The 27,701-nt window shown below is 47.5% G+C and overlaps 1 protein-coding gene and 1 long non-coding RNA gene across 11 annotated transcripts in view; one reads left to right on the top strand and one right to left on the bottom strand.

Moving 5' to 3' along the window:
- The window catches only part of PPP2R5C (protein phosphatase 2 regulatory subunit B'gamma), a 170,837-nt gene that overhangs the window by 133,832 nt on the left and 9,304 nt on the right, over positions 1-27,701 (bottom strand). For 6 of the 10 annotated variants that reach the window (XM_078335776.1, XM_078335773.1, XM_078335777.1 and 3 more), the window contains one exon: positions 12,663-12,828. The exons of the other annotated variants lie outside the window; for them this stretch is intronic. In XM_078335776.1, coding sequence (XP_078191902.1) covers positions 12,663-12,828 — 166 coding nt within the window. The remainder of the gene's footprint in view (positions 1-12,662; positions 12,829-27,701) is intronic. 10 annotated transcript variants of the gene reach the window in all.
- On the top strand, positions 1,358-2,244 carry LOC103795944 (uncharacterized). Its single transcript, XR_623611.5, has 2 exons — positions 1,358-1,455; positions 2,049-2,244. It is a non-coding gene; the product is annotated as an uncharacterized LOC103795944 (long non-coding RNA).

The following is a 27,701-nucleotide window of genomic DNA, read 5'->3' as shown; positions in this document are numbered from 1 at the left end:
ACCTAGCGTGCCTTCCACAGTTCAATGGGCCAGCAAGCCCACAGTGCTCAGTGGTCTCCCGTCGAATGCTACAACTGCAATAATCTTTGGATTAGACAGTAATGAAGGTTTGAAAAGAAAGAATTCTTTATTTCATATTTTTTTGGAGACAAGGTCTCCCTATTTTGCCCAGGCTGGGCTTGAACTCATGATTCTCCCCCTCCTCAGCCTAGTGAGTAGCTGAGAAGTCAGGCGCAAGCCACCGTGCTTGGCTTTAAAAGGAGTTATTCTTTATTCTTTGATCCCTCTGTCAGTTTTATTCTTTACTTAAAAACAAACTGCCGGGCCAGGTGTGGTGGCTCACACCTGTAATCCAAGCACTTTGGAGGCCAAGGCAGGAGGATCACTTGAGGTCGGGAGTTCAAGACCTCAGTTCAAGACCTCACCAGCCTTTCCAACATGGTGAAATCCCATCTTAAAAAAAAAAAAAAATTAAAAAAAAAAAAAAAGAACTGCCTGTAAATACATCCCACTGATTTTATTTCTAGGTAGTATTTCTGAATAAAACTTTCAAATTTTCATTTCTACATTCAGGTGAAGGTTTTATTTTTTGTCTCTCCAAGCAATTTTGTAGGCAAATTAAATATGCTTCTATTTTAGTGAAGAAGTTTTATAGCAATTAACAGAAAGCTGGTGTTCTGAACCTAGAGAACTGTGACATCAAGACCACAGTGACAGGGCTGGGCGTGGTGGCTCATGCCTATAATCCCAGCACTTTGGGAGGCCGAGGCGGGTGGATCACGAGGTCAAGAGATCAAGACCATCCTGGTCAACAAGGTGAAACCCCGTCTCTACTAAAAATACAAAACTTAGCTGGGCGTGGTGGTGTGTGCCTGTAATCCCAGCTACTCAGGAGGCTGAGGCAGGAGAATTGCCTGAACCCAGGAGGTGGAGGTTGCGGTGAGCCGAGATTGCACCATTGCACTCCAGCCTGGGTAACAAGAGCGAAACTCCGTCTCAAAAAAAAAAAAAAAAAAAAAAAAAAAAAAATCACAGTGACTGACACTGTGCTAGCCAGCACTGTTTCTTTTTTTTTTTAAACTGAAAACTATATGAGCATAAAAGATATACGCTTTGTTGGGTAAGAATCTGACCTAAAAAAATTGGCTTCACTTCACAGTTTAAAATAGACTTTTTCCTTAGACAGATCAAAGATACCTAGCATTCAGCTATGTTCAAAGGCTGCCAGGGAACTTCTGGCTTGCCAACAGCAAGGACACGGGGACAGGCACTTGTTGCTGTGTGAGCGAGGCCTGTGAATGATTAAAGAGGACGGACGAGCTTGTCCACAGGGAAGCTCAGCGTAGGTGAGTGGAGCAGATGAAGCGAAATCTACCCAGAGCACTGGGCTGCATGTGAGACCTTGGCTTACTTTTGTACTTCCTACAGCTAGTCTGGAAAACCTTTCAGTCCAAAGTAAGTACTCACACTTCTTCCTTGTTCTAAGAACACGGGGAACCGACGTGAAGTGAAAGTACGCATACGTCGGACTGCTTTCGTGCTAATTTTGTTTTTAATTTGCTGACACCCTCAGAAACCTACACAGTAGGTCAAGTGAGTCAGAAGCCTCCTTTTGCTTCTGGAATTCTAAGGTGGAGGGAGGTGAAGGGAGGAGTGTGCCTGGCTGGGATTTTGGCCACCCCACGAGAGGTGGCAGCACAACCATCTCTGTGAAAGTGAAGGGGGCAGAGAAAGAGGGCCGAGGGGCTAGGAGGGCTTTTCATTCCTTTGCGGGACACACTGTATGTTTCCTGGGTCCTTGGCAGGTGCTCGAATGGACAACACAGGCAGACAAGCACACAACTGTTAACATGTGTACTGAGTGAATGTGTGTGACGTGCTCTGCAACCCACGCGCCCATCCACTCATGAGGGCACACACGTGTCCCGCTGGTTCCCTGAGGGCAAGGGCCACCTTGGGTCATCGATCTGAACACTTCCCCTTGCTCTGAGCAGCACAGATGTGAACTGCCTCACCAATCCAGGGACTGTGTCCTCTCATTATCACAGGTAATCATGAGAAGACACAAAAATCAAAAACATGTGAGAGAAGAAAAGACTAATGAAAGCAGAGGTTCATTTGGCTGTTTCTGAGACAACCAGAAGAGCAGCAAGCACTCCGGCAACTTCCACGCAGTCCATTTTTATTATTCTTCCACTAACAGGCAAGAAGCCAGAGCTCCTGTAAATATATGCATAATTCATTTGTAAGCAGTCAGACCTCTACTTTTATGGTAAGACTTCCAATTGTATCAAACAATAGGCAGGGCGCAGTGGGGCTCACGCCTGTAATCCTAGCACTTTGGGAGGTGGAGGTGGGTGGATCAGTTGAGCCCAGGAGAGTTCGAGACCAGCTTAGGCAACATGGCAAAACACTGTCTCCACTAAAAAATAGAAAAATTAGCTGTGCATGGTGGTGTTCACGTGTGGTCCCAGCTACTTGGAAGGCTGAGCTGGGAGGACCGCTTGAGCCTGGGAGGTCCAGGCTGCAGTGAGCTGACATCGTGCCATCACGGACCTAGTCTCAAAAAAAAGAAAATAAACTGCTTTGAATGAGGGCAAAGTATTGTATTTGCACAAGAAGAGAGCAAAACATATAAAATATTTAACTGTTATTCAAAAGCCAATTTTAAACAATTCAAGTAAATTCTAACAATAATATAACAACTTCTTTTACAAAAGGCCAACTCTTCTGCCCTGGGGTCTCTGGTTAATTGATAAGAAGCCCTACATGATTCCACTGTAACTGACTTCTCCCAGCCTTTTATTTCCTAAAAACGGCCTTAAAAATCCATGACTAATTCACTCCTCCGAGAAGTGTCTTTAAAAAGGGTCTCTTTCCTTAACACTTCACACTTCCACCTTATAGTCCAAACTGTTAAATGAAGGCATTAATTCAGAATAATCTTTCAATGAACAGGTCTGAAGGCTACATTCAACCTCACTGTTTTAAAAAGATAAAAATATGAAATACCATTTTCTACTTATCAAATAACTAAAACTTTTTTTTTTTTTTTTTTTTTTAAGACAGAGTCTCACTCTGTCGCAGCCTCCCGAGTAGCTGGGACTACAGGTGCACACCACCATACCCAGCTAATTTTTGTACTTTTTAGTAGAGATGCGGTTTCACCATATTGGCCACTGGTCTCTAACTCCTGACCTTGTGATCCTTCCGCCTCCGCCTCCTAAGGCACTGGGATTACAGGTGTGAGCCACCATGCTCGGCCGTCATAACTGAAACTTTTACATGATCTCAGCATTGAAGAGGTATGATGACAGGCATCTCATACACTCGCTGGGGAGAGTATGTGGTGCCACTCTCTGGAAAGTGTGAGGATAGTATCTGTTAAGGGTTTCTGAAAATGCCTGCTTTTTGATCCAGTACTTCCTCAATCAGGCTTAAGGAAAAGTTCAAAGATGTGACCAGCAATAACGAAAGATGAACAGAACACCACATTTATATTGGCTGAAAACTAGGGTACCCACAGAGTGAACTTGTGAATAGTTGCTAAAAATCATGCCTCCTATTCCCACGAATGTCAGAAACAAGACAAGTATGCTCACTCTCACTGCTACCATGTAACATTTTACTGAAATTATTTTACTGAGTTATTTGTCAGATGGAGAGAAAGACATGGGAGTTTACAATTAGGAACAGAGGTGAAATTATGTGCAGTGCTCTAATTAATCCACTGAAAAACTGATGCAGACAATGAGGTAATTCGGTAAGTGCAGGTTATGAAAGCAAGTCCCAAATCTACAGCCCTCACAGAAACAACTAGTAACTAGAACGCAATGGAAGAAAAGGCCCCATTTACAACAGCAGTGATAATTAATCATCTACGCACTAACTAAGTAAGAGATGTGCAAAGTCTACAAGGGAAACTTAAAAACAGCCTCAAAGGACACGAGAGTGGCCCTGGAAACAGTCATGGCATACTCTTGCAGGAGGCAAACATCACAAGCTGCCAGCCCTCTCTCAGATATTTTCAAAATGTAACAGGATCCCAATAAAAATGCCAGCCGTAGCCGGGCATGGTGGTGCATGCCTGCAATCCCAGCTACTTGGGAGGCTGAGGCAGGAGGATCATTTAAGCCCAGGAGTTCAAGACCAGCTTCGGCAACATCGTGAGGCCCTCTAAAATACATACATGAATAAAAATGTCACCAGCTGTTTCTGTGATGATTAGGGTTCAAATCAAAGTTCCAACTGTTTGCAATAATATCAACACTGTTTTTGGGAACTGTTTAAGAGAATGTACCCATAATTACATGAGTGCTGCTAGAAATCAACATTTTCCATGTAAGACAGAGATAAAACTATGAAAACCACGCATGGCCTGCCCTGCACCCCCATCCTGTGCCCATTAAAACCCCAGGCTCAGCTGGCAGACAGAGGAGAAACAACTGGACATTAGAGACTACAGTTGGATGTTGGAAAGCAGCAGCTTGACTTCAGAGGGAGAGCTTGATGGCTTAATTTCAGAGAAGAATCTGATTGGAGACCAGCCAGACTTCAGGGGAAGACCTTTCTACTCTATCCCCTTTTTAGCTTCCCTTTCTACTGAGAGCCACTTTCATTGGCAATAAAATCTCCTGCAATAAAATACCATCTTAAATTCGTTTGTGCAACCTCATTCCTCTTGGACGCTGGACAACACCTCGGGTGCCCTGAGTGCAGGTATAAAAGGCTGTCACACTGCCCCCTTCACTGAGCTGTTAACACTTAAGCTGTCCACAGACGGCAGAGCTGAAAGAATAGTGTAACATTTCCTCTGGGGCTTCAGGGATCACAGGGACCCCCCAAGATGCTGCCATGGGGCCGATATGGGGTTTGCTCCTGCTGGTGCCCAAAAGTGCTCACCCTGGCTCCTGTACCAGCTCACCTGCACTCCCTATCCCATGACAGGTGGAGCAGTGAATAAGTGGAGTTTGCTCCTGCTGGTGCTGAAGAGGCCAGCTCGTTTCAGCACCCATGCACTCTAGTTCCCGCCCATGAAGGGGTCAGGGAAATATCCTGCTTCAAAAACACTATAATGTTAAAATTAAATTTAAAATTTCAATATGAATGCATAATTCAGAAAATTTATATATTAGCTCCCTCCATTGAAAGCATTTAAAAGTAATGTCAGACCAGTAGCAATTAAGCATTCCTGTCACCGAGATTTTGGTTGCTAAAATTTCTGTAAAGAACCAAGACTCTTTGAAAAATGGCTGATTTGTCCAGGTGTGGTGGCTCATGCCTATAATTTCGGCACTCTGGAAGGCCAAGGTGGGTGCATCACTTGAGGTCAGGAGTTTGAGACCAGCCAGGCCAACATGGTGAAACTCCATCTCTACTAAAAATACAATTAGCTGGGCATGGTGGCAGGTGCCTGTAATCCCAGCTACTTGGGAGGCTGAGGCAGGAGAATCACTTAAACCTGGGAGGTGGAGGTTGCAGCAAGCTGAGACTGCACCACTGCACTCCAGCCTGGATGAGACAGCAAGACTGTCTCAAAAAAAGAAAAGAAAAGAAAAGAAAAATGGCTGATTTAAAGTCGAGGGAAGAGAAGATACACTGTGTCAGAAATCAAGGAATCAAAAATAAATGAGGCTACATAAAAAAACACAGAGTATCGACCCTAAAGGGCACTCCATGATTGAAATTATGCCGTCTGAACACACGACTAATGATTTTACATGATTTCAGTACACAAAAACACATTGAAATCAACAATAATACATTAGTCCACAATGACATTAAAACAAAGAGAAAGCTAGAAAAAGCTTCGGCTGTTGCCTTTAGAGGGAACTGGTAATAAAAGACAGAGAATGAAGCTTATCCTTCTTTTTCGGTAGGAGCTACATTTCAAGATAACCAAGTACCTGTGGTTGGTAAGAAAAATCACTGCTTTCAGAAGAATGTCGGAGTTAAATGCTGAATTCTCTAGTGAAACTACTGACTCAGGCAAAGATTATCAACTGTTTTTCAAGACATTAGCATATGGTTGATAGGGAATACACATTGGCAGGACGCCAAAATATACATTGTAGATTATTACTAGTACTTTTTGAATTCTAAGGGAAATATGTAATTGTTCAATAGAGATATCGATCTGTCATCAACTGAATTCACTAGTAAAATTGAAAATTTAGTATCACTTCTAATGATGGGCAACCAGAGTTATGTGTCTCTCACAATGACACGATCGCCTAAGTTATAAAGCATTGCCTCTGATGTATTTCAGCCAAAAAAAGGTTTCTGTTTTCAGGAACCGCAGGGGGCTAAGTGGGATATATTGCAGAATAAGTGGCTGATTTAGGAAACCAGGGTTGAGGTTGAACGCACTCCCAGATTGGCAGTGCCTCCAGGTGTAAGGCAGATTAAAACAGATCCCTACTCAAGAAGACACTTTGATTCTAGGTTTTGATGTATTTCAAACACTGGAATGCAATGACCAGTACACAATTAAAACAAAATCAGGTACAGTAGGAAATAAGACGTTATGAACAAAATGTGACAAACACCTCAGATGGTGGCGTGACCTGACACAGGCTATAAAACAGCTGCGTTTACTTAAAGCAATGACATTTTGATGGTATGTTCAAGAGAATAGGAAAATATTTTTAAATGGCACTGCAGACTGAAGAAAGAACCAAACAGAACTTTCACAAATGAAAAAAAAAAACCCTCAAATTAAAAGCTCAGAAGAAGGTTTAACACATAGAGACAAACCTGAAGGGTTATTCTGAATAACAGAAATCGAGAAAACCCGTTTTGAAACTTTCATGTCAACTTAACAGGGTAATCAAACGTCTACTGACTGTGATAATCAAAACAGTGTGGTGTATTTGGGGCTTCACTTCTATAATAATTTATTTTTGTTGTATTTTATTTTACGATAAAGGACTCATATCTGGGATGACATACTGTTAGCAATTCCACAAGACGACAACCAACTTAAAAATAGACAAAAGACACAAACAGACATCTCATCGAAGAAGACAGACGAATGGCCAGCAGCCATATGAAAAGATGCTTAACATTTCCAGTCACTGGGAATGCAAATTGAAACCACAGTGAGACACCCTTACACACCCACGAGCGTTAAGCTAGCATCAAAATGACAGTAATAACTATTGGCAAGAATATTCCAGACACACCGGAACCCTCATACATTGCTGGTGGGAATGCAAAATAGTGCAACCACTTTGGAAAACGGTTTGGCAGTTTCTTGTTTTTGTTTTTTTTTTCTTTGAGATGGAGTCTCACTCTGTCGCCCAGGCTGGAGGAGTGCAATGGTGCCATCTTGGCTCACTGCAACCTCCCCCTCCCGGGTTCAAGCAATTCTCCTACCTCAGCCTCCTGAGTAGCTGGGACTACAGGCACGTGTCAACACACCTGCCTAATTTTTTTGTATTTTTAGTAGAGACGTGGCTTCACCATATTAGCCAGGATGGTCTTCTTTTTCTTTTTTTGGCCAGGATGGTCTTGATCTCCTGACCTTGTGATCTTCTTTCCTTGGCCTCCCAAAGTGCTGGGATTACAGGCTTGAGTCATTGTGCCCTGCTGGCAGTTTCTTAAAAAACTAAACATGGCCGGGTGCTGTGGCTCACACCGGTAATACCAGCACTTTGGAGGGCGGAGGCAGGCGGATCACGTGATCAGAAGATGGAGACCATCCTGGCCAACATGGTGAGACCCCGTCTCTACTGAAAATACAAAAATTATCTGGGTGTGGTGGCACATGCCTGTAATCCCAGCTACTTGGGAGGCTGAGGCAGGAGAATCGCTTGAACCCAGGAGGCAGAGGTTGCTGCGAGCCGAGATCATCACGCCACTGTACTCCAGCCTGGGCGAAAGAGACTCCATTTAAAAAAACCAAACAAACAAAAGCTAAACATAAACTTACCATACAAACTAGGAATTCAACTCCTAGGTATCTACTCAAGAGAAACGAAATACATGCTCACACAGACCTCTATGCAAATGTTCACAGCAGCACTGTTATTCGTACTAGGTAAGAAACCGCCCAAAATGGTGAACGGATAAACGAAATGTGGTATATCCAGCTGACCATGATTCAGCATTAAAAAAAACAATTACTCAACACAGATGAACCTCAAAAACGTTACACCAGATGTAAAAGACCACCTATTGTCTGATTCCACTGAGGGGAAATGTCGGGAAGAAAGTCAGTCTAGAGACAGGAAACAGATCAGGTGCTTTCTGCAGGGTGCCTGCAGCTGGGCTGGGCGCGGAAATCCATGTGAATGGGCACGGGGCAACCTTTGGAGGACGATGGAAACATTCTAAAACAACTGTGGTGACGGTTGCACAACGCTATATATTTGCTAAAATAATTAAATGTTCCAGTTACAATGAGTGAATTTTAAGATATGTAAATTATGCCTCAATTAACTCTAACAAAGAGAAGTCTATGACTTGAAAAGTCAGAGAAAAAAAAAAACCAAAGGATAGGGCTGGAAGTGATACTTAGAATGAATATGTGGCTTTAAATTCTTTTACTATTAAAAAGCAAACTAAAAATAAGTGAACTCTCTATTCAACTTAATAAATGAGGAAAAGGTTGAAATAAAAGACATGGGATAATTAAAGGTAAAAGTGGAGATGAATAATGTTGAAGACAAACAGTAACAGTCACAAGAATACATGAACTTATAAGGAGACATAACAGCACAGACGGGAAGAGATGAAAAGGCCCATTAAACAGTTGCCATGTACTACTTAACACACCCCTCTTTCTTTTTTGTTTGTTTGTTTTTGAGACGGAGTCTAACTGTCACCAGGCTGGAGTGCACTGGCGTGATCTCGGCTCACTGCAACCTCTGCCTCCCAGCTTCAAGCAGTTCTGCCTCCGCCTCCCTGATGGCTGGGTCTACATGTGTGAGCCACCACGCCTGGCTAGTTTTTGTATTTCTAGTAGAGATGAGGTTTTTCACCATGTTGGCCAGGATGGTAACAGACCCCACTTTCAAACGGACCCACTATGGAAAGAAGCTACAGATGTTTCACAGAGAAAAGCAACAGGCCCAGTGAGTTCCAAGTCATCCTTTGAACCCTGTTTCATGGACACACTCCACATTTCATTGTTTCTGAAATCCGGGTCCATCTCATCATCCCTGTCGTGAGCTGGCAGTGTGAGAGAGCTGCGGGGAAAGCTTCTGCAGACCACCCCAGAATCATCGCAAAGTGCTGGTGACAGCAAATCTTAGATGGGACAAAATACAGTCTTATGAAAAAGAAGAAAACTACAGACCAGCTCCATGTAGTAAATATGGAAGCAAATATTCTAAAGAAATTCATGTTCTAAACACTATGAAAATACACTGTGGCAAAATTGAAAAAATGCAAAGATATTTCAAAACCAGAAAAATCTGTCTACACAGCAATTATAATAGTAACATCTTAAAGAGAAAAATCATATGGCATTTGACCAAATTCAGCAGCAGTACACACCCAGCAGGCACTGGCAGAGCACCAACCAGCCTGCATGGGGTCCAGGAAGAGTCCTGTGAATGTGGACTCCAGAGCACGCAGCCTCGCAAAGACTGCTCACCAGAAACCAAGAGCCATTTTCCCATTAAATTAGGAAACGCTGAAGCCAATTACTAAAATGGGAGAAACAGGAGCACTTACTATCACCTCTGTTCTAGCTTTCATTGGTCCTACTTTGTGGCAGAAGAAAATTAAAATAACTAGTCTGTGTTGGCATAAATAGTGGAAGAAAGGTAAAAGAATCGATTGCAAGCGGACTCTAGTGGAAACATTAATTACTAAGACTGATACGAAAATGTTGGTAAGGTGATGGCAAAAGAAAATATTTAAAAACTAATCACTCTGCATGATATTAGCAAGAACCAATCAGAAGAGTGGAAATGGGAAGAAGTATAACCCAGTCACAAGAGTGACAAACAAGAGCTATAGAGTATTTAGAAATAAATGTACTGGAAAGGTAGAGATTTATAAGAAAACCATAAAATTTTACAGGAAGTCAGAAAACAAGACTCAGGGCTGGGCGCAGTGGCTCACATCTATAATCTCAGCACTTTGGGAGGCCGAGGCGGGTGGATTACCTGAGATTGGGTCGGACCAACATGGAGAAACCCTGTCTCTACTAAAAGTATAAAATTAGCTGGGAGTGGCGGCACATGCCTGTAATCCAAGCTACTTAGGAGGCTGGGGCAGGAAAATGGCTTGAACCTGGGAGGTGAGCCGAGATCTCTCCGTTGCACTCCAGCCTGGGCAACGAGAGCAAAACTCCGTCTCAAAAAAAAAAAAAAAAAAAAGAAGAAGAAGAAGAAGAAAAGAAAACAAGACCCAGAAAAATGGGGGATATGATTTCTACCATCTTCCTAGATGGATAAAAGATATCCGATTAATATGTAACTTTAATTAATTCCAATCAATTATTATTTTCCTGAACTAGATGAAATTATTTTAGTATATATACAGAAGCATTAATGTTTTAGAACAGCCAAGAAAGAATCAGAAAACAGGACCAGTGAGGAGAACTGGCTTGATCCATATGAAATTCTCCTGGATATGTGGATTTACCGTGGAGAATTTGCCCTTTTGGGGGATAGTGAAAATGTGTCACTGGAAGTATACTGCAAACATTCTTACCAGGCATAACAAGAAACGAAGGAAATGGAGGTTGAGAATAGAAAACAGACGTAGAACAGATGGAGAAAGAGGCTTGTGCAGACTCTCCTCAGAAGAGATGAAGTATGCTGGAGGCCTGCATACAGTGGTACTGGCATGGGCTCTGCCCCACCCATGGAATCATCACAGACTGTGACGAAGCTGACAATGCAAAGGTGGTTCAAAACCAGAAAGCTCTATCAACACAGCAATTATAATCTTAACATCTTGAGGAGAAAAATCGTGTGGCATTTGACCAAATTCAGCAGGAGTGCACACCCAGCATGCACTGGCTGAGGCGGGGCGGGCATGGAAAGGTGGGGCGCACGGCAGATCAAAGCCCCGGCTGTGACGGGCATTAGGGACAGGGCCAACAATGGGTAAACAAAGCCTTTTCCTTCCCTCTGACTCCGGGCCTCCCGAGGGTACCTACCTCTCTCCTTCCTGTCTCACCGATGGGTTGCTCACTCCAGAATATGGGCTTGGTTCTGTTTCTGTACCCCCAGTACCTAGAACAGCTTTCATAGACACTCAACACATATTTGCTGAATGAATGAATAGTATGAGAAAGGCGTATCCTATTTGGGAAGAGGAAGACTGATCAAAAATGACCTGGTATGCATATTATCTACCAAAAGTATAAGCCAAATACAAGCTGTATAAGAAACCAATTATCAGCCAAATACAAGCTCTATAAAATGCATGTGAGAACCTGGATTTCTAGCAAGTGGGGGGCAGAAAAATTCATCCACCCATCAATCCACCCACCCATAAATCCACCATCCACCCAGCCTCCCCTCCTCCCTCCCCGCTTCCACCTGGTACATCTGCTATCTGCTCCATAGTGTGGAAAGCATGAGAATACAGCTGTAAAGATGACAGACTGCCTGCTCTTATTGAATTCATATTCACTTTTTTTTTTTCCCTGAAATAGGATCTCACTCTGTCATCTAGACTGACACGCAGTAGCACGATCATGGCTCACTGTAGCCTTGGCCTCCCAGGCTCAAGCAATCCTCCCACCTCGGCCTTCCAAGTAGCTGGGACCACAGGTGTGTGCCACCGTGCCCAGCAAACTTTTTAATTTTTTTTGTAGAGATGGCATCTCCCTATGTTGCCTAGGCTGGTCTTGAATTCCTGGGCTCAGGTGATCCTTCTGTCTCAGCCTCCCAAAGTGCTGGGATTATAAGTGCAGGCCACTGGACTGGTCACTGAATTAATATTCAGTGCAAATTAACTGTAAACGATCCATTATTCTAAATTTAAGGTATGAAAAATGATGTTTGGTTTAGTATATCTGTCTTATATTTCAGTAGTTATAAAGGTTTTAAGAGGCTGACATTGGACTCTAGGGTCCTTACTCTGTTTTCCTTGATGGGGTTTTTTTAAGCACCTCAACCTCATAATCTAAAGGAAGACTTTCAGGGATTAAACAGCCTGAGATGGAAAGGAATGGCTGTGTCAACTGGGGGGAAATTCAGAAGTAAGAGCACGTTTTCCTGCCTAATTCCACATAAGGAACGCTTGCGTAGAGGTAATCCCCAGATGAATCACAACAAACCAAGTTCATAATGCACTGCAGCTACAGTCCTTACTCTAGAAACGCGAAGAACTTCCACTCTAATTTCTGCAGTTACCCTACTTGGAGTAATTCCTTTTGGAGCTGCTGCAGTTCTAAGACAAACGAATGACAACTTAAAAGAAAAACTGACGAACTGAACACCATAAATAAAACGGTGCTTAGTGTTTGATGCCTACACTGTGTGGTTAAACTTTTATCTTTACCTGGAATTTAAAACGTTAGTTGAGTAACTAAGTTAATGACATTCAACCTAAACAAACAAAAAACCTCAGTACAGAAAAGGACACGCTGCGAGATACAGACACAGCAAGGGAATAAGTTAGCAAGCCACCGAAACACGGCTCCTTCACTCCGACCGCCACGACTGAACTTTTAAAAGACAAATAGAAATTACCTTTTAAGGACGGAAGTTTCTGGAGTTCTCTATTATTGCTGGTGCTAAACCTTGAAGAGTTCTGCCGTTTGTCTTTCTTCACTGTGGGCTGAGAGACGGGTACTTTTATTTTAGCAGATACGGTAGACGGGACAGCAACAAGGCTGTTTTTCCTGACGGAAATTTGCTTCCAAAACAAAAACAAAAACAAATGAATATGTACAATGGTTGTATTTTATAACACTATTAAAAAGTAGAAAAAACATACACATGAGTGTTACTCTGGGGCATTCCCCTGCACATCATTCCTTAGAGTGGCTGGAGCATGGGGCTTACATCCCATCTTCAGCAATGCTAGACTGAGAGATTCAAGGTATGCCTAATTTCTTGTATTGTCCTTCAAACTATTGATTGCTAAATATTTACCACATAGGTTGATATGGCAGACTCAATAATGACCCCTAAAGATGTCAACATCCTAATTTCTGGAACTGGTGAACATGTGACCTTCCTCGGCAACAGGGACTCTGCAGATAGGATTTAGTTAAGAATCTTGAGATGGGAAGATGATCCTGGATCATCCAGGTGGGCCCAAGGGAATCACACAGGCCATTACATTACAAGAGGGAGGCAGGAGGGAGACAAGAGAAGGCAATGGGATGATGAAAGCAGAGGTCAGAGAGAGATGGAAAGATGCTACATGGCTGGGTTGGAAGATGTAGGGAAGTGGCTTCGAGCCAAGGCAGGCAGGCGGCTTCTAGAAGGTGGGAAGGGCAGGAAATGGATTCTCCTCTAGAACCTCCAGAGGCAGCACAACCCTGCTGACACCTGCATTTTGACCCCATTTCAAACTGCATGCCAGAACTGTAAGATAGTAAGTTTACACTCTTCAAAGGAGACGAAGGCAGCCGAGTAGCTCAGAAAATGACGGGTGCTCCCTGCTGGCTCAGCACTCAGCCTGGAACTCGCGGAGCAGGCCATCTAAGTACTTCCCCTGGAGCCCCAGGAAACGCTCTGCCCGAGCTGCTCTGCTGCCACTGTCCTCGGCTCCTGGTGTGTGTGCTCACCCTCAGGCTGCACTGCAGCTCCAGGGTTGGCCAACAACCCTGCGGCCAACCTGCAATGCTGCCATCTGAACTACCCAGCAGAGGTGGATAAGAGTGTGAGGATGCACGAAGCAGAGGAACCAGGGGTCCCCTGTCATTCGCACAGGCCAAAGGAGCTCACTGAGGGAGCCCGTGGAACTCAGCTGCGCTCTGGGCCCCCCAGCTGAAGGGCTCTCTGGGCAGCAAGCAGTGACCTGGCCCACAGCTGTTTGCTTTCACCACTGTCCAGCAGTGAGAGTCAACAGCTGCTGTGTCAACCATCAAGATGCTTCACATAGGCCAGACGCGGTGGATCACACCTGTAATCCCAGCCCTTTGGGAGGCTGAGGCAGGCAGATCACGAGGTCAAGAGATCGAGACCATCCTGGCCAACATGGTGAAACCCCGTCTCTATTAAAAATACAAAAAAAATTAGCTGGGCATGGTGGCACTCGCCTGTGGTCCCAGCTACTTGGGAGGCTGAGGCGGAAGAATTGCTTGAACCCAGGAGGTGGAGGTTGCCGTGAGCTGAGATTGTCACTCCAGCCTGGTGACAGAGCAAGACTCTGTCTCAAAAAAAAAAAAAAAAAGATGCTTCACATAATGCACTCACTGCTCACCCTTCTTGTCTGCCCGAAGAAAGGGAGTCTGTGTCTGCATATGTGCTCTTTAAAAAGGTGGGTGTGGTGGCACACACCTGTAATCCCAGCTATTTGCGAGGCTGGGGCAGGAGAATCACTTGAACCCAGGAGGCAGAGGTTGCAGTGAGCTGAGATTGCGCCACTACATTCCAGCCTGGGCAACAGAGCGAGACTCCATCTCAGAAAAAAAAAAAAAAAAAAAAAAGGCTGTCACAGTCTGATACGGTTTGCTTCTGTGTCCACACCCAAATCTCATCTCAAATTGTAATCCCCACATGTTGAGGGAGGGGCCTCATGGAACACGACTGGATCATGGGGCAGTTTCCCCCATGCTGTTCTTGTGACGGCGAGTGAGTTTTCACGCGATCTGATGGCTTAGAAGCGTCTGGTAGTTCCCCCTCTCTCTCTCTCTCTCCTGCTGCCAGTAAGAAGTGCCTTGCTTCCCCTTCGCCTTCTGCCATGATTATAAGTTTCTTGAGGCCTCCCCAGCTATGCAAAACTCTGAGTCGATTAAACATGTTTTGTCTATAAGTTACCCAATCTCAGGTTTTTTTTATAGCAGTGTGAAAATGGACTAATACACACTCCATCCTGGAGATACAAACCCACCCAGTTTAGGGCCAAGGAGAGCAGACACACCAGCTCCAGCCCCAAACTGATTTGTCCTTATGACGGAATAAAATTTTCACAAGCAGCAGGACCTGCTTTACTTTCTAATACTGTGCTAGGGATGCCCGGAAGCCTTGTCTGACGTGACGGCCTGCCCAGAACAGCAGGCGGACTCTGACCTGGGAGGCAGGGGCCCCGTTTCCCTTCTCTTTCTCAGTCCGGGGCTTTTCCTCAAAATGTGCTTTCTTGGGCTATGAGCTGGACATGTGTCAGTCCTTTATCATGAAGGTCTGCGTCTTTCTTCGCTAAAAGCCCCTCCATTACCAGCTCCTCCGCAGAATCCCCGTTAGATGGTGTCTGCTCCACCCTCTCTGGGCGGCCCTGGCATTGATTTCAGTCTGGAGGAGCTGCTCCCAGGAACTGTCCTGGTTTGAGGTGTTCAGTCACATATGTGCGTGTCCCACCTCCTATTTATTTCACTATAGTGCCAGCCTAGAACTCACACTGAGGACCTTGGGTAGAGGCCAATGACAGGACTCCCCTGTGGCTTCTGACCCAGCAGGAAGGTCAGTGCATGGAAGATGACCCGGCCTGGGGGGCTGGGAGGCAAGCCGGTGGGTCCTGACTGCCACGGGGACATACCGAGGATAGGCTTCTACCCCCGAGAAAATAAGAAGTCGCCCCGGGGCACAGTTCCGCAGGAGCTCTTGGCCCTTTGGCCACTATGCCCCACTCCGGTCACGGTCACGGCCAAAGCCAGAGCAAGGAGCCACTCCGCCTGCCCCGCCCAGCCCAGTGGCCACTGCCGGCCCCACAACACCGTGACCTGGTGCTCCCACCAACTCTGAGGAGACTTATTCCATCCTGAGGGGACATCAGCTCAGGAGGGCAGGGCCTGTCTGCAGGAGACATTGTCTGTCCCTGGGAAGGTGAGGTGACCTCCCTGAGGAAGGAGCTGCCGAGCTGCCCAAAGCAGATGCCACCAAGAACCTGGGCTCAGAGAGGGAAAGAGGGAGAGAGAGAGGTGGAGGGGAAGAGAAAGGGAGAGAGGGAGGAAGGCGGAGGGAAGAAAGGAGAGAGGGAGGGAAGGAGGAACAAGGGGAAAAGACAGGAAGGGAGGGAGGGAGGGAGAGAGGGAAGGAGGGAAGGAAGGAGGAAGACAGGGAGGGAGGGAGGGAAGGAGGAAGACAGGGAGGGAGGGAGGGCAGGAAGAAGACTGGGAAAGAGACAGGGAGAGAGCGGAGGAGAGAGGGAGGGTGCCCTTGGGAGCAGCTGCCAGGGCGGGTGGGCACAGGCGAGGGTGGGAGTGGGAGTGGGAGTGGGTGCTGGGATCCAGGGGGCCGCTCCGGGATGCCTGGCCACCGCCATGGCCAGAGGACGAAGCCCCCGAGGCGAGATGGAAAGGAAACAAGAGAGCGTAGTTCGCACGTGGCGAAGCAGAAGCTTAGAGCGAGCAGCGCAGGAGGCCGGATCCGCGTACTCCGCTTCTTCCTCCGGCTCCAGGGCAGAGGCGGGACCGTGGCCTGCGGCCCCTGCGGGAGGCTCCCGAGGCCGCGCCAGCGGGAGCTGAGGATCTCCTTGGACCTGGGACCGAAGACACTCTTGAGAAAACGTGCTTGGGGCAGAGGGGAGAGTCAGATGCCCAGGAAGGCGCAGGTTCATAAAGTGGGAGCGGGGAGGCTGGGGGACAGCGGGGTGGCAGGAGGGCCCGGGGGCGCCGACAACAGGAGTGAAGCGAGCCTGGCCCCACGCACACGGCGCGCGCGCCAGCCCAGCAGCTCTGGGGCTAAAGCCGCCAAGGTCGCGCGGTGCTACCGGGAGGCGCAGGGCGGGTGGAGGCTTGGGAAGGTCTGAAGAGGTCTCTGGGCAGAGGACAGAAGCCAGGGACCCGGGAAATACGGCGGCTGTACACGAGCCCTCCTCCTGGGCGCCAGACACCCGTGGCCAGGCCAGCAGCACAGCCCGGACCCCACCAGCACTGACACTGCTGGTTCTCGGACAGCCGGCGGGGACCCTGCCTCAGCCCCGACACCCTTCTCCCTTCCTGCTCCTGCAAAGACTCCTCCGGTGATGGCACCGCAAGGTGCCTGTAGTTAGAGGGAAACGGCTGGAGAGGAAGCAGTGGCTGCGCCACACGTCATTTCATCGTCCAGGCTGCGCTGGCCCATCCTTAGCTCACAGAGAGGAGAGAGGAAAGCAGGGCTCAGGCTGTGGGGTGGGCGCCTGAAATCATCCAGTCAGTGCTGCAGCCAAGCCCAAGCCTCAGTCCCAGGACTCTGGCTCTGGGGTTGAGCCTAACGCTGGGCCCCAGCTCCCCCTTACACCCCATACCCCAGTAATTCCATGCTCCAGCCTCTCTCAAAATCCTCCCCTTCTGCAATTTGATCCTCAACGGAACGAACTGCCGCCACTTATGTGCCAAGGACTAGGTGATGTGCCACGTAAAAGTATCTTTACTGCCAGGAAGTCCAGTCTGAATCTGATCAAGCCCTGAGGTTCAAGCACCAGTTGGTAGAAAAATACAAGAGAGAGGGGAGCGCGTTAACCAACAGCAATGCCATCTGCACGCAGGGAATGTGGGGAACGGGAGGCAGCATGAGGCAGTGGCACCACCACACTTCAGCCCAGGTGAGACTCACTGTGGGCCCTGGCTGCTACAGGCAAGCTGCAACAGCCAACCTCCGCAAACATGTCCCGTGGGGATGCAGAATCGCCCCTGGTTGACTATCATATCCCTCGATTGTATGGGAACAGCCTGATTTAACCATTAAGTTGCAAGAAGAAAAAGGAGAGAAAGAACCACCACATTCCACAACCTAGCATAATGTATGAACCTGGTTTGGATGTCAGGAGTCAATTCAATTCAGGACCCAAACCAAGCAACTGAAAAAGGACAGGGAATGGAGACTCAATGCTTACTTCAGTTAATGTTTATATGGTGGCAAGCACATTCTGGTCTGTCTTAGAGTCCTTGTTGGAGGACATCACAGGTGGAATGTACAAATAAAATATGACTGAGATCTGCTTCAAAATAATGTAATGTGAGGAGAGGGCCATGCTTGTGGAGGGGATACCTGGGTAAGACAAGACTGGCTGCATGTGGATGACCCCAAGGCTGGGCAACGGGGACCTGGGGCTTCCCTGTACAATTCCCTCAACTACTGTGTATGTGAAAATGGTCCAAATGAACATTACCCCTCCCTGCATTAGCCCCATCCCCTATAGACCAGACAATCAGAATGTCACTTCCTTCATCTTTCTCCCATTAAATTTTCAGTGTTGGTGGTACGGTGGTGGGCACAGCTGCCTTCCAATCAGTTTCATACTGTCACTGGATTGACCTTTCTAAAGGCGCATCAGACCATTCCCCTGCTCAGAAGATGCCAGGCTCCCCACTGCCTGCAGGAGAAAGTCCAGACTCCTTAGCAGGGTGCTGGAGCTCAGCCACTGTCTCCCTACACTCATTTTTCCAGGCTCATCTCAACACACACCCTTTACTCCAGGAATGTCAGGGCACTCTCAGATTCCCAAGTGTTTTTGACCGCGCCCTGTTTCAATGCCTGTTTCTTCAGCATGAAGTGCCCTCTTCCCTCCCAAACTCCCACCCCCACACGAAGCCTTTGATCTGCTCAGCCTACAGTTCTGGCTCAAAAGCCATTCCCTTTGATGTTTGCCCCACTCCTCACACACGCAGCCAGACTCCACCATCTCCCCAGTGTTCTCAAGGCAGTTCCCTGACACTTCGGCTTGGAATCCCATGTCTGCTTCTAGAAAGAGATTTTGAGCTTGCTGAGAGCATGGACACGTCCCATGTACCCATTATCCGCCAACACTCAGGCAGGCCCTGGAGCTTGCTGAGTCTCCCTCATACGATCACCGTCTCTCAAGTCCTTAATTCCAGCCTTCACACAGCCATCTCCATGCACAAATACACACCTGGCGTTCCAGCAACACCAAACTGCTTGTCCTCCCAGACAAAACCCAGTTTTCTATGTTTCTCCACTGCAGCCTCAAACTGCCGGGCTCAAGTGATCCTCCTCCCTCAGCCTCCTGAGTAGCTTAGTCTGCAGACACTCGCCACTATGTCCAGCTAATTTTTGTATTTTTTGTAGAGGCAAGGTCTCACTACATTGCCCAGGCTGGTCTTGAACTCCTGAGCTCAAGCATGCCTCCTGCTGTGGTCTCCCTAAGTGCTGGGATCACAGGCGTGGTAAGCCTCCACTCCCAGCCTCAGATCTTTTAAAAGTACATTTGGATTGAGCTAGTATGATACTGGCATAAGGACAGACATACAGACTGATGGAGTAAAACTGAGAGCCAAGCCCATTCATTCACTGGGGAAAGAACAGTCTCTTCGACAAATGACGCTGGGACAACTGGAGAGCCACAAGCACAAGAATGAAGGAGGATGCCCCCTCACACCACAGGGAAAGACCAATTCAATGTGGATCACAAACCTAAAGAGAAGAGCTGAGACCACACAGCTCTTAGAAGAGATGCAAAGGTAAAGCATGCTGACTTAGGATTTGACAGTGGTTTCTAGGTGACACCGAAGAAAGCAGATCAATCAGACTTCATAAAAATTAAACGTTTTTGTGCAAAGGACACTATCAAGAAAGTGAAAAATAAACCCACAGAATGGGAGAACATATTTGCAAATTATACAAGGGTCTAGTATTCAGAATATAAAAAGAACTCAACTCAATAACAAAAAGACAACCCGATTAAAAAATGGGCAAAGGACTTGAACAGACTTTTCACCAAAGAAGATATACAAATGGCCAAACGAGCACATGAAAAGATACTCACCACCTTTAGATGCCAGGGAAATGTACATGAAAGTTAAAACGACATACCACTTCGCACCCGCTGGGATACCTATCCTTTTTCTTTTTTCTAAGATGGGGTCACCTGTCACCCGGACTGGAGTGCAGTGGCACAATCTCAGCTCACTGCAACCTCCACCTCCTGGGTTCAAGCGATTTTTCTGCCTTGGCCTCCTGAGTAGTTGGGACTACAGGTGCCCGCCACCACACCCGGCTAATTCTTGCATTTTAGTATAGACGGGTTTTTGCCATGTGAATCAGGTTGGTCTCGAACTCCTGACCTTGTGATCCGCCCACCTTGGCCTCCCAAAGTGCTGGGATTACAGGTGTGAGCCACCGTGCCTGGCCCCCTATCCTTTTTCAAACTGAAAAATTACATTAGCATGGCTGGGCACTGTGGCTTATGCCTCTAACCCCAGCACTTTGGGAGGCTGAGGCAGGAGGACAGCTTGAGCCCATGAGTCCAAGACCAGCCTGGACAACATAGCAAGACCCCTTTTCTAAAAAAAAAAAAAAAAATAGCGAGATGTGGTGGCAGGCACCTGTAGCCCAGCTACTCAGGAAGCTGAGGTGAGAGGACAGCTTGCGCCCAGGAGTTCAAGGCTGCGGTGAGATATTGTGCCATCACACTCCAGCCTGGGTTGACAGAGGGAGACCCTGTCTCATCAAAAGCAAGTGTCATAAAGGATGTGGAACAAGTGGAACCCCTGTATATTGCTGGTGAGAATATAAAATGGGGCAGCTGATACGGAAAGCAGTTCGTGGGTCTTCAGCAAGTTAAACATAAAATTGCCATCCAAAGCTGGGCGTGGCGGCCCATGCCTGCTAGCACTCTGGGAGGCCGAGACAGGTGGACGACCTGAGGTCAGAAGTTTGAGACCAGCCTGGCCAACATGGTGAAACCCCATCTCTACTAAAAATACAAACATTAGCCGAGCGTGGTGGTGGGCGCCTGTAGTCCCAGCTACTTGGAAGGCTGAGGCAGGAGAATCTCTTGAACCCAGGAGGTAGAGGTTACAGTGAGCTGAGATGATGCCACTGCACTCCAGCCTCAGTGACAGAGTGAAGTCTCTCTCTTTCTCTCTCTCTCTCTCTCACACACACACACACACACACACACACGACCATCCATATGACACAGCAATCTCACTCCTAGGCATATACACAAAAGAACTGGAAACAGGTGTTCAAACAGAAATCTGTACACAATGTTCACAGCAGCATTATTCGCAATAGCCAAAAGGCAGAAACAACGCAAATATACATCAACTGATGAAAAGAAATGTGCTATCCGAACAACAGGGTAGCAGCTATAAAAAGGAATGAGGTACGACACATGCTACAACATGGGTGGGCCTTGAGAACATTACGCCAAGTAAAAGAAGCCAGACACAGAAGGACAAAGACTGCACGATCCCATTTCCATCAACTATTCAGAGTCGGCAAATCCATAGAGAGCAGACTGGCGGCTGGCACAGGATGGCGGAAGGCCAATGAGGACTGAGTGCTAGTGGGAATGGGGCTTCCTCTTGGGGCGAGGAGGCTTTTCTGGAATAGACGGTGGTGAGGGCTGCACCACCCTCTGAGCACCCCTGAGTCCTCCAGGCTGACAGTGGCAACAGCAAGGGTCCCACAAAGCCAGGGAGACACACTCGCTTTGGGAGGGTCAGCTGTTCCCGATACAAAGAAGGCATCAGCGTTGGCTGAATGTGAAGTGAGAACCAACAGGTGTGCTTCCTCAGTTTAAGTGTTTACTCCTAAAACAAAAACTGGGTGTCTATCTTAAAATCCTAAGAGATCGCTGTGAAGGAGCATGATACTGTTTAGTGGCCCGGCTTGGGCAACCTGGACTTGATTCTTCCCTGTTGGTTTCTCACTTCACACTCAGCCAACGCTGATGCCTTCTCTGTATCGAGAACAGCTGACCCCCTCCCAAAGCGAGTGTGTCTCCCTGGCTTTGTGGGACCCTTGCTGTTGCCACTGTCAACCTGGAGGACTCAGGGGTGCTCAGAGGGTAGTGCAGCCGTCACCACCGTCTATTCCAGAAAACCCTCCTCGCCCCAAGAGGAAGCCCCATTCTGGAATGCTGGTTACAGGGATTCTGTTTTTATCTACTCATTCAGTGAGGGGAGAGAGGACCTAGAATTTACTTTAGCCTCCTGATGTCTGGCTTAACGATGGGAAATTATTTCTCCAACTATTATTTGTCAAACCCAAATCAAAACAGTCAGCCCTTCCCTTCAGTAGAAGCCACTGAAAGTCAGTGGTCCCAGAGGCTTCTGAGCCAGCACTGCGGCCCCCACCTGTCTGAGCAGTGGTGCACACGAGCAGCAGCTGCACGTTCTAGAAGGAAGGCTGGGGGGCACAGTCTGAAATGCTGTTGAAATGCTACTTGAGACACTTGTCAGCCACTCAAATGGAAGCTACGGGAATAAAGAGGAAGCCATTCCCTCCCCTCCCCTCCCCTCCCCTTCTCAGGTCTCTCCGATGAAGAGACATGGAGCCCCTGGGGAGGATGTGTCTCCTGAGGTTTTGGGATTCTGGGGTCTCTGGCTCGGGGAGGAGGTGGTGGGGCTGTCTGCAGAGGAGGGAAGATGAGGCGCCCAGACGGTCCTTGAAATCGTGCTGGGGTTCAGGTGCCCAGCCAGGGTAGGTCCCCGCTGCCAGGCCCACAGGGAGGTACGGGGGCAAAGGGCGTTACCTGCCTCAGTGGTGCGTGGCCCTCTCCCAAGTGTTCCCAACAAGCATGGCTTCACTTCCTCAGGAAGAGGAAACAAGACACCAGAGCCATCCCTCGTGCTCAGGGAGAGCACCCCTTTAGCTCCTAACATAGACACAGCAAGCCCGAATGTCCAAGTGCCCTCACACCCCACAACCTCCCGTGCAGCCAGGCAACAGCACCCCAATATATCTGAAGTAAAAAAACAATCTGGGCAACAGATACATGGATGTCTGTTAGTCTCTCTACTTTAAAATATTTCACTGAAACAGCAAAAATGGCAACTGGATTTGTGACAAAGCCTCTCTCCTAGATTTTTATCATATAGGGGATTACCAAATGAAACAGGCAGCTCTTTCCCTTCATTTAAACACTGCAGTTCTAAAAATTCACAACTAGATATGTGAGAGTCATTGTTCAGTTGGGCAGGGCCAAATCACTGGTGTCCAGTAACTCTTAGATGATGAATAGAAGTAAACACAAAGGTACTTTTTCACAGAACATAATCAGTGCTGGTTTCGGATACAGGCCCAGGGACAAAGACCCACAGGCAGCAGCTTCTCCAGCTGCTGAACCTGATTTGGATTCCTGTAGGCCAGGGCTGGAAAGCCACAGCCCACGAGCCACATCTGGCCTCCTGGTTATTTTTATAAATAAAGTTTGCTGGACACACAGCCAAGTCTGTTTATCCACCTACTGTCTATGGCTGCTCTCTGGCTGCGACAGCAGAGTTAATTAGCTGCAGGAGAGACCACACGGCCGCTAAAGCCTAGAAATATTTGCTGTTTGGCCCTTTACAGAAAAAAGGTTTTACTAATTCTTGTGCTAGGCCAACAATTTCTGGATAAGAAATAAAGGAAAACAGGACAGATTTTCCTGATCAAGGTCGACGATGCACTCGCAGTCAGCAAACCTCATGAGCCTGCCTTACAAGTGAGAGTGAAGGAAGAGGCAAGTTACAACCGCCAGTAATAAAAAGGTCTGTGGAGGCAGTGACTGGTGCATCTCGGCCTAGGAACATTCACTGGTGCATCTCGGCAACTTCCTTCCATCTGGCAACCACAGAGCAGGGGGGGCCCGGAGGGAGAAAGCAGGTGCTGTCCCTACAGAATCGCCCCCACCCCCCGAGGGACTGGGTACAGCAGAGGACAGGAGTGAGATACGCGGCTGACGAGGAGATGAATGTTAGCTCTGAAAACTGACCTGTCCATGCCCACCTTATCCCCGGCACCTTCTCTGCAGAAGGTTGGCAAACAGTGGCTATGACAAGGAAAGAAGATTCTCCAAAGAAACCAGTCTGTCTAGGAGAAACTACGGCTGCTAATGTGGAAGCCAGCCGCTCTAAGCACACTCTCTGCACTTCAGTCTCTAGGGGCCAAAAGTCACAAGAGCCAGCTCCCAGCCAAGGCCGCTACAGCAAGTGGTCAGCTGACAAGCCCACCCACGGCCAGCTGTGCCAGTGCCGCATCTTTGCCTGTGTGAACAAAGAAACCCTTCATCTGAGAAGCACAGTCTCCTGTTCCCACACCGCAGCTAGGAAGATCCTCTTACATCCCTGCTCAAAACACACCAGTGGCTTCCCATTATCCATCCAGACTCAGTGGTTCATGCCTGTAGTCCCAGCACTTTGGGAGGCTAAGGTAGGAGGACTGCTTGAGGCCAGGAGTTTCAGATTAACCTGAGTGACATAGTGAGACCCCCTTGTCTACAAAAAATTACAAAAGTCAGCTGGGCATGGTGGTGCACACCTGTAGTCTCAGCCACTTGGGAGGCTGAGGTGGGAGGATGGCTTGAGCCCAGTAGTTCAAGGCTGCAGTGAGCTAGGATTGCACCACTGCACTCCAGCCTGGGCAACAGAGTGAGACCCTGTCTCTAAAACCAAAAAACCAAATCACCCCCACCTCCCTGCCAAAATCCCAAAACCCTGTTTAGGCAGGCTGTTTATAAAACCCTGCCCTCCCTTCGGTGCCTGGCTCCCTACCTCCATCCCTCCCCCCACATCCTCACTTCTCCTTAGCCAACTGGTGGACACCTGGCGGTGGACATGGCAAACCCACTTCCTCCATGCGGCCTTCGCACTAGCTGCTGCCTCTGGCTGAATGAGGATCTTTCCCTTATCTCTGTACCGTGGCCTCCTTCTTGACATTCACATTTTATTTTTCGTGTCATCTGCTTGGTGAGACCATCCCTGACCTCCTGAAGCAGCCTCCCAATCTCAGCAGAGGGGCTGCCAGAGGGTCCTGTCACCAGAGATGTGTGGAGCCATGTGAGTAGTTCTGGTTGTCACTATGGGGTTGAGATCCCCAGGGCCATTGCACTGCAAAGGTGACATGCTCTCATATCCAATGTCACTCATGCCCTGCAGAAAACACCTGTGGCACTGCACTCCACTTTTGTGCCATCACTGGAAGCAAACTCCATGAGTACGGGAACTCTGCACTTGCAGTGGTGCTCAGCACGTGCTGGGTCTCACAGTGAACCTGCTGGTTGACTGAGAACGAAGGGATAGCCTGGAGGAAAGCCACAACGTCACACAGAACGGCCCAGATAAAGAACATGGTACCGAGAGGGTACGGTCCCTCCAGGGAACAGAAGGGGGACCTGACTCCAGAACCCAGCCTCTGTCACACCGCACAACTTCCCTGAGCTGGACAGTGGCCCAGTTCATAATCAGCAAGACAGCTGAGTGGCTGTGTCCTGTGAAGCAGTCTGAGAATGGGAGGAAGATGAAGGGAAACCTTGATTTCTGTATTACTTTATTTTTCAACCATGTGTATTTTAACCCCTAAATAAATAAATAAGAGAAAATGTCTATAAAGACAGACTGGGAGGACAAAAGGTCATGACTGCTCCCGGGTCTCACTCCTGCGGGCAATGGAGTCTTTCTTGTGTGGGCATCAGGTGCGGGCCAAGCACAGACCAAGTGGCAGACAGGGCCCCCCTCCTGTCTCACCACGCACTCCATTTTCCTGCACTCCTCCTTCTCTAATTTTATCTACTGCCTTCTCTTTTGCCAATATATGTCTTCTCTTCCTTTAAATTCAACCTTAAATTTCATATTAAGGAGAGTGAGAGCTAACAAAATAAATTAAATACACTTACATTGGAATTATTTTGGAAAATACTGTTAGGGTCTGAGACAGCTCTGCCCAACAGAACTTTCTGTGAAGCTACGAATGTCCCACCTCTGCTGGTCAGTAGAGTAGCTGCTGGCCACATGAAGCTACTGAGCACTTGAAATGTGGCCCGTGCAACCGAGGGACTGAATTTTTTATATAATTTGAATTTTCATTAATTTCTATTTCTATTTAAATTAAAAATAGCCTCCCCAGACTTTAGAATGTTTGACTAAAAAAAAAAAATAGCCATATGTGGCAAATAATGACCATGCTGGCCAGGGCAGGTCTAATCACTTCAGAGCCCTCTGTCCTTCAATATTACCATCCGGCGAAGCCAGTCCTTGGTCAGAGCCAACACCTGCAGGATGCACAATGTCTGAAATTAATCTCTTTAGGGCCATGTTTATTTATTTATTTATTTTTTTGAGATGGAGTCTCAGTCTATTGCCCAGGCTGGAGTGCAGTGGTGCGATCTTAGCTCACTGCAACCTTGCCGCCCAAATTCAGGCGATTCTCCTGCCTCAGCCTCTCGAGTAGCTGGGATTATAGGTGCCTGCCACTGTGTCTGGCTAATTTTTATAGTTTTAGTAGAGATAGGGTTTCACCATCTTGGCCAGGCTGGTCTTGAACTCCTGACTACATGATCCGCCTGCCTTGGCCTCCCAAAGTGCTGGGATCACAGGCATGAGCCACAGCACTGGGCCACTCAATCTTATATTTTAAAAATATATAAAAGATAGTGTGATGGTGCATGCCTGTAATCCCAGCTACTTGAGAGGCTGTGGCAGGAGAATTGCTTGCACCTGGGTGGCAGAGATTGCAGTGAGCTGAGAGTGTACCACTGCGTTCCAGCCCAGGCGACAGAGTGAGACTCCGTCACACACACAAGATGAAGAAAAGTCTATATCCTTAATAAAGCAGTTTTCCCCCTTCCGGAGACCTTCATTTCTAGGCTTGCTCTCTCACTCCCCCAGGCGGAGAACATGAAGATGACAACGTTGGCTGGATTTGGAAGCAGCACTGACTTCACTGCAGGGGCACTGGGAAGTCTCTGCTTAACACAACCTGCTGATAGGAACTAGATGATTAGACAGGATGCTGTGCTAAACCAGACACCGCTGTGCCTTGACCTTTGGCAGGTACCCAACATTTAAGGAAACACTGGAGGCCCGTTTTAGAACTGACATATTCCAGATGACTCTTCCCTGTGATTTAGGAAAACATCACAGCGTTTTATGGTGGCAGCCTGACTCACTCGGCTGCGCTAAGGATGCAGGTAGAAGCCTTTCCACCATCATTTGGCAGGGCTAGAAGCTGCCATTTGCCCTGCCGTTGCTTCAATGTTGGAACTTTGAGCTTCTTTCTTGAACCAGAAAACTTTAGATTTCATATCATTTGCTTGATGAGCTCCTTCTGGAATTGCATATAGTGCAGTGAAGCTTTTACTGAAGAGGGAGAGAAACGCTGACTGATCTTATCTACTGGCTTTAACCATAAAATGCACCCTAGGGTCCAGTGTGCTTTCTGGAACTCCATAATTTAATGGTGAGCCTGTGTCTGCTTAGATGCCTTAAAGTGTCTGATTTTTCTAACCCAAAGCTCCAGGTGGCTCTTTACATGAAATGGGTTCCATCTTGTCCCATCCACTCAGGGACTACAAGATCTAACTGAATGGGGGCCAAGTTACTCCCAAATACACTGGATGTCCAGAAGCAACAGGTGCTACACTTCAAAGATGACAGCCAGCACTTCAGTTCCGGACAGGTCAATACTACGTTCTTCTTTATCTCCTCCATCCTCAACACAGTGCTCGCACAGAACAAGAGGTGCTCAAAACAAAACCTATCTTATAAAGCACATGAAATATATATGTAACTTATGCTCTACTGAGAAATGTTCCCCAAATAAGGAAAGACAGAGTTTGGGAGGCCGAGGAGGGTGGATCATGAGGTCAAGACCAGGCTGGCCAAGTTCGTGAAACCCCATCTCTACTAAAAATACAAAAATTAGCCAGGTGTGGTGGCAGGCGCCTGTAATCCCAGCTACTCAGGAGGCTGAGGC

The sequence above is a fragment of the Callithrix jacchus genome, chromosome 8 (assembly GCF_049354715.1).
Source record: "Callithrix jacchus isolate 240 chromosome 8, calJac240_pri, whole genome shotgun sequence".
Classification (NCBI taxonomy): domain Eukaryota; kingdom Metazoa; phylum Chordata; class Mammalia; order Primates; family Cebidae; genus Callithrix; species Callithrix jacchus.
This window is presented reverse-complemented; position numbering and strand designations above follow the sequence as displayed.